General features: G+C 56.5%; 1 protein-coding gene across 1 annotated transcript; it reads right to left on the bottom strand.

Annotated features, from left to right (window-relative positions):
• Positions 1-4,992: 4,992 nt before the first annotated feature.
• MESP2 (mesoderm posterior bHLH transcription factor 2) lies at positions 4,993-7,007 on the bottom strand. Its single transcript, XM_044232427.1, has 2 exons — positions 6,110-7,007; positions 4,993-5,259 (listed from the first exon to the last, which is right to left on the bottom strand). Exons 1-2 carry the CDS (start codon positions 6,956-6,958, stop codon positions 4,993-4,995), a joined length of 1,116 nt encoding a protein of 371 aa, XP_044088362.1. The 5' UTR covers positions 6,959-7,007.
• Positions 7,008-11,766: the final 4,759 nt, after the last annotated feature.

The following is an 11,766-nucleotide window of genomic DNA, read 5'->3' as shown; positions in this document are numbered from 1 at the left end:
AGGCCCGGAGACCAGGGGACCTGGTGTCAGAGCACAGCTTGGCCAGTTTCTTGGGCAATTGACCCAAAGCTCTGGGTTTTGGCTTCCACATCTGCACGATAAAGGTGACAGATCATGGAGCTGGAGTGTGGATCTAAGGACAGTCACGTATCAGGGTATTGGCGGCACTGCCCCCCTTCTCCCCGACAGGAGATTTGGGTGTTGTTACCCTTAGCCTGGTCTCCTGGCCTGCGGGCTCCCCTTGCAGCCTCTGCTTGGCCTTGGGAGAAGTGGGGGTGGGGCTGGGCCCGGAATGCTGTCCCTCATCAAAGGTGGGGCGCGCCAAGGGGTGAGAGCAGCCCGGGGGGATGGGGTGGACTCTCCACCAATCAGGAGGCTTCCCTCAGCCCAGCCCCTCGGGGCCAGGCCTTCCTGTCGCCAGTGCCCAGCAGCTGTGGCTGGCACTTAACCTTCTGGGGATCAGATGGCAGGCCCCCTCAGGAGGTCCCGCTGGGGGAGGGCCCAGCCCCACCAGGGTCCCTGGGAGAGACCTGGCCTCCAGGGAGAGGAGTCTGCAGGGGGCCTCGGCTCTGTGCCTGGCACTGGGCCGAGTGTTTATGCGCATTATCTCATTTGGGTCTCAACAGTCCCAGGAGATAAGGATTGGTTTTCTTATCTCAGGTTTGCAGATAAGGAAACTGAGGCGCAGAAAGGGTAAGTCAGTAGGGCTAGAGCGAGATGCCGGCTTCGGAGCCGCGCGGAACAGAAGGCCTCCCCCCATCTAGAGCTGGGATGAGGTCTGTGGCACCCACCTGTTGGCAGCTCCCACCACCGCATGGCTCCCCGAGCTGGCCTTCAGATGCCCTTGTAAGGGCCCATTCAGCCAGAGCTGCCCCACCCCGGTTGAACTGCCAATTTGCTGTAAAACTTAAATTGACCTTGCCCACCCCCCCAGGGGAACTTATTTAAAAGCAAGTCTGGGGGGCGCCTGGGTGGCTCAGTGGGTTAAAGCCTTTGCCTTTGGCTCAGGTCATGATCCCGGGGTCCTGGGATGGAGCCCCACATCGGGCTCTCTGCTCAGCGGGGAGACTCCTTCCCCCTCCCTCTCTGTCTGCCTTTCTGCCTACTTGTGCTCTCTCTCTGTAAAATAAATAAATAAAATCTTTAAAAAAATAAAATAAAATAAAAGCAAGTCCGGGAAACCAGTCCCAGGTAACAAAGTCCAAGTACAAGGGTGGTCAGACCAGGTGGAGGTATTCAATCAGTGGGGGGCGCATACTGTCTCCTAGCTACCAAGGAGTATGGGCCCCACCCTTTGGGAGCCTTTTGGCGCCAATCCTAACCAAGGTGTGATAGGCTAAATCAAATGTCTACTAGGGTAAATTGTAATTCAATTGGTCACCTAGCATCACTGTGGAGTTTCCTGTGTGTGTTATAATCTCATTGGCCACCTGTGTGTGGCCAGGCCCAACTACGTGGCCTTTGCTCTATAAAAGTTAGTCTACAAAGCAAGGAGGGGTCTTCCTCTCTGTAGGGGCGGCCCCAACTGGTCTGCTTGACGGTCAGTCTGATTCCTGATGCTTGGCGTGAAATAAAGCTTTGCTTGACCTTCGCTTTGTATCAGTCTCGCTTCTTTAATCACGGACCCATTTTTGGGGTATCCAATTTTGGGGGGACCCAACACCTGGGTGTCTCGAGGAAATCAGGTCCCTAGGAATCCAGCGAGGGCACCCAGAGCCCGACGCCCACCTGCAGAACCTCCCCCAAGTCGCACACAGAGCAGGGCCAGAGTGGAACTCAAGCTGCTCGTCTGTGCCCAGCACTCTGCGGTGGGCTGACCGCTCAGGGCCAGTGGGGAGGCAGGCCCTGGGCAGGGTTGGGGACAGTGGGGGAGGTCTCCCACCTCCCCTTACCCAGGAGGCTTCTTGGGAGGCATGTCCTTTACAGTGAAGGATCATGAGAGAATGTCCATTCTCCTATGGCTGGGGATAGAGGGGGGTCCCCAGGAAGGTGCGGGAAGACCAGTCATTCCGGGCAGGCCCCAGGCAGCAGCGCCTCTCCCTCCTTAGCAGACAGGCACAGTCAAGAGTGGCACGCCCAAGGTGAAGCCACGGAAGGAGGTGACGGGCTCCTGAGAGGCAGGCTTGAGCCTTCCCGTGCAGAGGCTGAGGACAGGGGTGGGAGGTCAACCCAAGTGCCCCGCCCCCGCTCCCGGACCCCTCACTCCAGTTGTACCCAGATGTCTCCCAGGCAACGCTGGCTGGCTGCCTCTCCTGCCTTTGCACCTCTTTTGGGCTCCACTCCAGCCCTTGCAGGACGGGGGAGCTGACCTTGGAGCTGGAAGGGCATGGCCCTCTGTGACAAGACCAGCGAGCACCTCTCCCTGTCCCGACAACAACCAACCCCCTGGGAGCCAAAGGAAGGAGATGGGCAGTTGTTTAATTTTGCCTTTGGTGCAGATGCTGTGAGAGTACGGAGCCAAGACCTTGGGTCTTCTAGGGAAGGAGAGAGCACTGGATAGGGAGTCAGGGGCCAGGCATCCCTGCCTAGCTCAGGGGCTAGGGAAAGTGGCTTCTCTGCCTTGGCTTGCTTTCTCAGCTATGAAATGAAGGGGTGGGGAATTTCCACTGAACCCAAACCTGTTAAGGATTTTCTAAATCCCCAGGTTTCTAAGTCCCTGCTCACTGCGCTGACTCATGCTCTCAGGGTGGGCCCCGAGAACCAGTGTCTCGGCAGGCAGCCAGGTTAGGGAACCTCCGGACTGCAAGGTCGTGTGGTTCCATTCAGCAATGACTACGTGCCCTGCCTAAGAATCCTGAGGGACTGGGTCTCTTACTGTCCCCATTTCACAGCTGAGAAAACTGAGGCTCAGGAAGATTTCCGTTTGCTCAGTTATATGTGAGCAAGGGCTGAGTGGAACGTGCCCCCAGGTTAGTCGTGCCCTGTATCCATCTCCTCGATGTATGTAATCATGTGTGAGGTTTTCTAATCCTTCCAACTGTGCCTGGCAACCCCTAGGGACAGGAGGCCTTCGGGTAAGAACCTGAATCCTAGAACGCTAGGGCAAGAAGCCACTTCAGTGGGCAATTAAACCAGTTCCTCTTTTGGGAGATGAGGCAACTGAGGCACGGAGAGGGAGTGACTTGCCTGATGTTACCGGGCACATCAGCGGGTCAGCTGGCCGGCCCTATGCACAGCTGAGAGCTCAGGCAGCTTCTGCTTGGTTTTCCTGCCCCTCCTCTAGCCTGGCACCGTGACCATGGCCTCCCCGCCCGGCTCCTTTGTGGCCACGCAGCCAAAGGGACCATCTGCGCCTCTGACCAACTCCTTCTGAGTTCCCTGCCTTCAGTGCCCCCCCATCACCCAAGAAAGAGGCCATACGGGGTCCCCACAACCTTGTCTATGAGCTCCTTTTCCCACCCTATTCATCACCTCTGTCAACTCTGGACACGCTGTTTCTTCTGCCTGGGTCACTCCCCACTCACCCCTCCTGGCAAACACCCTTCAATACCCACCCCCGACATCCTGCGGTTCTCCCCTACCCCGGTCAGTAGAGACACCATGAAGTCACCACCATGGTTGGTTCCAGCCCATGGCGGCCATTGTCAACGGACCGCGGGTGGCAATTCTTTTCCTCCAGATTCTGGAGGTGCAGCTTATCCTTATTCAAAGCGGCATTAACACGACCAGGTAACTCAAGGAAGAGAGTGTGGTCAGCCCCACCTCCCACCAGCTGTCACATCCTCTCTGGTCCCTGAGTACCTTATAAAATTCCCATCCTCGACCCGGGCTTTAACAGCTTACTTTCCTCTAATCCAGCTGTTAGTTGGGGGCTGTTTTCTCCCTGGCACTTCACACTGGGTATTCTGGGCTGAACTGTGTTCCCCCAACATCCACGGGCAAGTTCTAGCCCTCAGGACTTGAGAACGAGAATGTATTTGGAGAGAGCGCTTGTAAAGAGGTAAGAAGCTCTCATGGGGGGTCCCCTAATCCAGTATGACTGGGGGCCTTACCAGAAGTGATTGAGCCAGGCACACCGACCACAGCGTACCTATGTGAGGACACAGAGAAGGCGGCCATCTGAAAGCCAACCCTGCTGACACTGACCTTGGACGCTAACCTCCTGAACTGTGAGAAAATGGTGTTTCTGTTCTCCAAGCCACCCCGTGCGCACTGTTTCCTCATGGCAGCCCTCGGAACAAATTGGCCAGGCCTCGCTTGTGGAGGCGAACCACCGTGCATCCTTCAAAAATGCTTCGCCGTAATTGTGAAAGAGTTCTTTGCGTCAGCGGGAATGCGTGCAGAGGAAAGGACAAGGGTGTGGTGATGGGTTGGAGGCAAGCAAACAGGCTCAAACGTGAAACCCCACTTGTGCCACCACGCACAGCAGGCCAAGGGCAGCCCCTAGAGATAAAGACTTGTCACAGTGGCTCCGGAGGGCGCACGCAACCTCAGGAGGCCTAGATGCGGGGGGGGGTGGGAGGGGAGCTCCGGGGTGGAGAGGGTAGGTGGGGGTAGGGGGGGAGGGTGGAGAGCAGCAGGACAGTTCCCTGCAGGATGGGAACATTCTTCCTTTTCCAAAGGCAATAAAAATCCAGGTTGATGGAAGAAAAACAGACCAAGCCCACATTTTTGTTGTTTTTAAAAGAAGTACAAAATCCAAGCATACAGGTTTCTCTCCCCCTTCCCCCACCCCCAGAACCCACATCCCCGGCAGTCCCAGCCTGGACGACTCCGTGGCCAAGCGGCCAGCACCTTCCTGCTCCTTAGCCGTGCTCTGCAGACACTGGACGTTCTGGGGGGTACCTGGGAGTAGAGGCCGCTCCCTCAGCCCCGACCCTAGCCAAGGCAGCCCCCCACGCTCTGTTTCAAACACTACCTCCGTGGAAGACATCACTTGGAAAAGAGGTCTTTGGCTTAAAAACAGCTTGAAGACCACAGCACGTAGCAAAGGAGGGGGACACTGCACACCAGAGGGCTGATTCCTGGCTGACAAGGGGACAGGCAAGGCTATTAAAAGATGCCCAGGTGCCCCCCCTCCAAATCTTCTTGCCAAAGTTCAGGGCAGCCACTGAGCTGCAGGCCTGAGCTCTGGGAAGGGCTTTGGTCACCAAGCTGGAAGCCAGGGACTGTTCCCTGGTCCTCTGAGCTGGGGAGCACGTTGGCACTGTGACTCCAGCATCCCCACGGGGCCTGAGGTTGGAGTCTCTGGCATGCTGGGCGGGACAGGAGCGGTGGGGTTTCTGGCAACAGACAGGATTCTGGAGACACAGAAATACCCTGCAAGAGAGACAGAAGCAGCTGGTTAGTGGCCCACTGCCTGATGTCCTGAGACCTTGAACCTGGATGCTCCCTGGAGCATGGCTGGCAGTTTCTGGTCAGCTCTGGTACCATGGATGCAGTGAAGCAAAATGGTGAAGCTCTGGGGATACGCTCCAGGGGTTCAAATCCCACCTCTGCTGCTAACTAGTTTTAAGAACTCAGCCTCTTTTATTCAGTTTTCTCATCTGTAAAATGGGGGTGATGATACCAGTATCGACCGCACAGGGTTGCTGGAGAGCTGGCTGAGTTAGTGCATGTACAGCACCAAGAACGGTGTTGGGCAAACAGCAATCAAGCAGTAAATTTTGGTTCTTAATATGCTCTTTTATGGACCATGATTCATCCACTCATGGGCCTCATGAACAAATGAAGCTTAATGGAAACAAGAAGGTCACCAGCTCCAAGCCCATCTACTCTGGAAGTCACCGGTCACCGCCCCTGATGCTGGCCAGCCTCCCTTTACCCCAAACCCTAGTGGAGAACTTGGAGCGAATTCCCTGCCAGGACCTCTCGCTACCTTTCATCTTGCCTCCGGAGCAAGTCCGAAGATCCCCCCTCTTTAATGTGGTTGCGAAGACTTCTCCGTGGTGGTGTCCTTAATGACTGGGACCCCACCTCTTTCCCCAGGAGGTTAGGGGCCTCTCCACACTCCCTTCACCTTCTCTCTAACCCTAACTTGGCTGGATTAGATAAACCAGGATCTAAAGAGCACGGCAGTGTCTGCAGACTGGAGCCTACCCACTCCCTCCATCTCCCAATGAACCTGGGGACGACCCCCGAGAGGAGCGGCATGGGATTGCACGCATACCTGGTATACGACAGCAAGCTCCGGGGCCGCGGGGGGCGACGTCCAGGGCACCGCCTGGTTCCTAGGTTCTGGGGACGTCTGCGTTCCGGACCAGGCCTGGGGCGCTGTCCAAAGGGCCGTCTCAGGGGCTGGCCCTTGGGAGAGTTGCGTGGGCGACTGCGTCACAGGGCAGTAAGGGGGTGTAACCCAGGGATCGACGTCGGGCACTCTGCTCCCCAGGAGCTCTGGCGCCGCTAGTGCTACGGGACAGGCGGGCGGGGACCCCCACGTCGCGGCGGAGCCCACGACCGGGGCGGGCGCAGGCACCTGCGCCTGCCCCTGGGTCTGCGCCTGCGCGGGGCCGCCGTCGGGGCAGAGCGGGCAGCCCCGAGGGGTCGCCGCGTCGCTGCGCCGCCGCCGCCGCCGCTGCTGCAGGCTCTCCTCGCTGAGGCCCAGCACGGCCGACAGGTGGCCGATGTAGCGGATGGCCAGGCGCAGCGTCTCGATCTTGGTGAGGCTCTGGCCGGCGGGCGCCACGGACGGCGGCAGGTAGCGGCGCAGCTCGTGCAGGGCGCGGGCGAGGGTGCGCATGCGCAGCTTCTCGCGCTCACTGGCGCTCTGCCGCTGCCCGCCCGCCGGCCCGCTGCGGGCTCGTCCTGGCGCCGTCGGGGCGGCCTCTGCGGCGCGGGCGCTGCGGGCCGGGAGCACGGGCTGCGAGGGGCCGCGGGCGCCGTCGCAGGGGCACGAGCCCGACGAGTCTGAGGAGGAGGCCGGGGACGTGGAGTCCGGGTGGCCGGCCCAGCCCCAGCCCTGGGGCAAGATCCAGTGGTCGTGGCCCAGGAGGCTGTGCAGAGGAGGGGACTGGGCCATGGCCGGGGCTGCAGTGGGCTCTGGGAGGCTGGGCCGGCCACCTCCAGGCCTGAGCTTTTATCTGGACCAAAGGTGAGAGGTGGCCCCCTGCCAGGTTACAGAGAGGTGTCAAAACCCACAGAGCCCAGGGAAGGCCTGGGCAGGGGGGCCTTGGGAAAGCGGGCCCATTTGCGGAGGTGTGGATTCTGACTCCTCGGGGGCTCTAATGGAGGCCCCTGCAGCCCGGGAAGTGTGGGAGGGACAATTCGCATCTGGATGGAGCTGCTAAGCTTCTCACCGAGTTCCCACCCACCCGGGCTCGTGCGTGGTGAGTGCCCAGGAGCCTGACAGGGGTGGGCAGTGCCATTGTTAGGGATGGCCAGGTGGTCCCTCATGTGAAGAGTGGACCCATGTAACGAGGGGCCGCCCCTCTCATCACTAGCCTCCCAGTGGGAGGGGGCGGGTGTCCAGTAACTTCCACTCACTGTCTACAGGTGTGCTGGATAAGGCGGCAAGACAAGCCAGGAGGGGTGTCCACAGTGATGGGGGGTGGGGTGGAAGTAGGGGGACATACAGGTGCATTGTCCCTGGTTTGCTTCCAGAATCCACACTGGCTGGTTTGCTGCATAGTGGGAGGAAAGTCCTCTCACTACCCACAGATAGTTTCCGCTGAAAACTCGTTTTCCCTGAAAACTAGAGCCGCCTGGAGAAGAGGGATAGGAAGCAGTGGGTGATGAAAAGAGGGGAAGGTGAGCGCCCCAGGCAGGCCTGAGTCGATTTGCTGTGTGACCCGGGACAAGTTACGTAGGTCTTCTGACAAGTTTCCTTCAATCTCCTAGCATTAATACTACAGCCCGCCCACCACCTGGGGTGTCAGCTAGTACTCAGCGGAACCGACTGGAACCGTTCAGTCCTGGGCCCGGCAGGTGAGTGGAATGTTTGCCGCGATCACTCCATAAGGAAGGTGCTTACATTTCAAGGCGCTGCCGCCAATAGTCATTTACCTCGTATTTATTTAGCGACTGGTGAAGGTCAGGTACAGCAGCACGAACAAGTTAGTTGCGGTCTCGGCTCTCATGACATTTCAGGTTTGTGCTGAGAGGCAAGTGAACAGGCTGTGTTCCCTAACTGGCTGTGTGCCCTTGGGCTGGGCCTTTAACCTGTCTGAGCTTGAACTTGGGCTCTATAAATAATGATTATAGTATTACCTCGCAGGACTGTTGTTACAGTCTCATAATATAAACCTGGAGATAACAGTCAGCCGTGATGACAGTTTAAAGGAGGCATCAGTGTCCTTCGTGATCTTCAGAGAAAGGGCTGACCTCTGAGGCTAAGGGCCAGATGAGGGCCAGGGGCTATAGGGCTCTGGCCACAGGGCTGGAGAGGTTGCCACTGGGCCTTGAACCATGAGTAGGACTTGGTTAAGGAGAGAGGCAGGTAGGGAGCATTTGGGCTGCAGGAACTGCTTAAGGAAAGGCCTGGCAGTGGGACTTGTTGAGGGCCTTCCGGGACAGTGTGCAGAGGCGCTGATGTGGAAAGCGGGAGCACAGCTTGGCTGGGGCCAGCCTAAGAAGTAGGATTGCCAGGTGGACCTTAGAGCAGAAGTGTGACGTGGGGGAAAAAAAAAAAAAGCGGGCCATCAGTAACGAAAGGTCAACATGATGATGTTTCTGGGATAGATGGCCTTGTATCCGCTTGAAGTAATAAATAATGGCCTTGTAGTATTTGTGCCTACAAAGAAACATTTAGTTACACAAATTACATAAGGAATACATTCTCTTTGGCCGCAGTGGGAGCGTTACAGGTGAAGCTAGGGTCCCTCAGCAAAGGTAGCAGCGCGCAGGTTGTCACGTGCGGCTCCACACCGGGCCCACACGGCCACGTATGTAAATGAGGGAACATTGCGGCCTGTTTGTAAGTTGCTTTTCTTTCTTTCTCTCTCTCTCTCTCTCTTTTTTTTTTTAAGGTTTTATTTATTTGAGAGAACAGGAAGGTGTATGAATGGTGGGGGGGACGTGGAGCAGAGGCAGAGGGAGAAGCAGACCCCCCGGTGAGCGGGGAGCCTGACGGAGGTGTTACAGGGGAGGCAGAGGGAGAGGGAGAACCCCAAGCAGGCTCCACGCCTAGCACCGAGCCTGATGCAGGGCTCGATCCCACAACCCTGAGATCATGAACTGAGCTGAAATCAAGAGTGGGAAGCTTAGCCAGCTGAACCCCCCCGGGGTACCCTGTCACTTGCTTTGTTTCAGTCAACACCATGTCTTACAGCACGTCCTGTCAGGAGAGAACCAGCCGACTCCTAGATGGTCATAGGCGATTTAAATGGATGAACATTTAAACATTATACGAACATTAGAGCAGATCACTGTAACCGGAAGGAAAATGGCAAGAGGGGCCGGCAAAGCTTCCGTGAGGAGATGACACCACTTTTTTGGCTCATGACTTATTATTATTTTTTTTAATATCAGAGAAAATGTGCCTGAGTTACCGCTCTAATTTGATGTTGAAGGAATAATTGGCATTGAACGACGTTGGTCAGGGCAACCCCTGTTTAGGTGGTCCTAGCTGCCATGAAGGAGCAGAGGAAATTTCTAGTTTGTCCACAGCACGGGGGAAAAAGGTGACTCACTTAACAGTGACCTTGAATCCAAACGGGCTTTTCTCTGGAAGGAAGCAGGGAGTCACGCAGTATTTCACAACTTAAAAGGATTTAAACCAAGTTAGAACAACAATAACAACAAAAACCTAACTTTTTCCTAAGGGTGGCGGGGACTTAGAAAATAGTCGATCCTACACTTGATTGGCTGCGCTCAGGGCTGTACCGGCTGGGAGTTGTTTTCCGTGTGACTGAGAGGGACGAACAAGATCTGTCAGGTTTCTTGTGTGTTTCCTGATCTGGATCCTGAAGTTTCAGATGAATGTTCTGCTGGGACTGTTTTTCTGACTCATCTCTTTTAATTCTTCTATCATAGTCTATAGCCCATGTGCCCTGGTCAGGCTCTTACGGATGCATCTTTTTTTTTTCTTACTGATGCATCGTTAGTGTGTGTTTATTTTTGCCAAATAACCCTGCTTTGTGCACAGGCCTGTAGAGCTGGAGAGGTGGAACGGCCTTGTGACCTCCAGTAAGGGTCCGAAAATCCAGAATTATGCCCACGCTCAGAGCCAGCCTGGAGGAGTTTCCTGTGAAAGGATTTGGTGAGTAAGGGGAGCCCACCGTCAGCACAGAGCCAGCCCCTGCTTGCTCTCCTGCCTCGCCAGGATAGCCTGGCCTGCTCTCTGGGTCTGGGCTGGCTCCGGAGCCCGGACCTCACACTGACTGGGACGCTGGACTGTAGGTTCTAGCCGGGCTTTTCACCAGGCCCCTCAGCCAGGCTCTGGAAGCGCGGGGACACACTGTCGACCAGCCCCATTCATCAAGAGGGGAAGCCAAAGTGACTTTGGCTTAGCACAGGGAGGCCGTGCTGCTTGATGGTAAGGAGGCTGGGCCGTGGAATCAGACTGCCCTGGGCTTAGAGTCCCAGCCCCACCCCTTCTAAGCTGTGAGAACGTGGGCAACTCAGTATGTGTTTTCTCATCTCCAAAGTGGAGGATTCTGGTTTCCAGGGTGACTGTTGCGGTAAATAAAGATGACGTCTGTCATAGTGCTCCGCATGGAGCCTACATGTGTGAGTCTTGCTTATGGCAAGTTCAGGGGCAGCAGAATGAAGTAGGTAAAGGACTAGGCAGGGGCAAGGGGGCCGGTGTCTTTTAGTCTTGGCCCTAGAAGAAGGTGATTGCTTCCGTTCCTGAGGCTCCAGCACCAGGCCAGCTGCATCCTGCCCTATCGCCCTCCTCTACCTGTGGCCCTTTTCCTCTGTGGACCAAGGATTGGGGGGGGGGGTCCCTAGCAGGGCTCTCCAGCCCTGACCAGCAGCAGGGGTCACCACAGCTGCAGAGCAGCAGAAACAGGAAAGCTCAGATGCCTGGATCCAGAGCCCACCAGCCCAGCCCAGCCAAGGCTAGAAAATGGAGGGTCTGAACCTGCTTCTGATGGGCCGGGTCCTGGCCCAGGTGCTTGACCAGCTTGCTTCTGGGACCCTCAAGCATTCCTCCTCTATGCAGGAACCTGCCCCAGGTGCATGGTGCTCGGTGAGCAGGCCGGGCCTGGGCCCTGCCCCACGGGGGGCTCTCCTCCCTTCCTCCTCCTACTGTCCTGTTGCAAGGAGGGACATCCGCCACTCTGTGCTCTTGGAAAAGGTGATTAACTTCTGGGCCTCAGCAGGCCACTGGCTCTGGGTTCACCGTCTCCTTCCTGTGCTGGGAGGAAGAGGTGCTAAGGTTAGGGAAACATGGCAGTAGAATGTTCACGGGTATGACAGACCCTTCTAGTTGCACACACAGCATCTGTTACAGCCTCTGTTCTTATATCTTTTTAAATAACAGGACTGGGCATTATGTGGGTGGCAGAGTGCCCGGCCAGAACACGCGTCCCTGGCTGTCTTGCTCGCGGAACGGCCAATAAGATGTTACCGGAAATACTGGATAGGGCTTCTAGGAAAGCTCTTTATTTTTTAATTTTTTTAATTTATTTTTTTATTCATTTGACAGAGATCACAAATAGAGAGAGAGAGAGAAAGAAGCAGAGGGGAGCTGAGCAGAGAGCCCGATGTGGGACCCGATCCCAGGACCCTGGGATCACGACCCGAGCCAAAGGCAGAGGCTTTAACCCTCTGAGCCCCCCAGGCACCCCTAGGAAAGCTCTTTAAGGCAGAGAGGTACACTCCCATGTTTCCTAACCCCTTATGTTTTCTTCCTGGAACATGTGATGGCTGGAACTTCAGCAACCA

Source organism: Neovison vison, chromosome 13 (genome assembly GCF_020171115.1).
Source record: "Neovison vison isolate M4711 chromosome 13, ASM_NN_V1, whole genome shotgun sequence".
Taxonomy (NCBI): Eukaryota; Metazoa; Chordata; class Mammalia; order Carnivora; family Mustelidae; genus Neogale; species Neogale vison.
The sequence above is the reverse complement of the archived record's forward strand: the minus strand, read 5'-3'. Positions and strand labels throughout refer to the sequence as shown.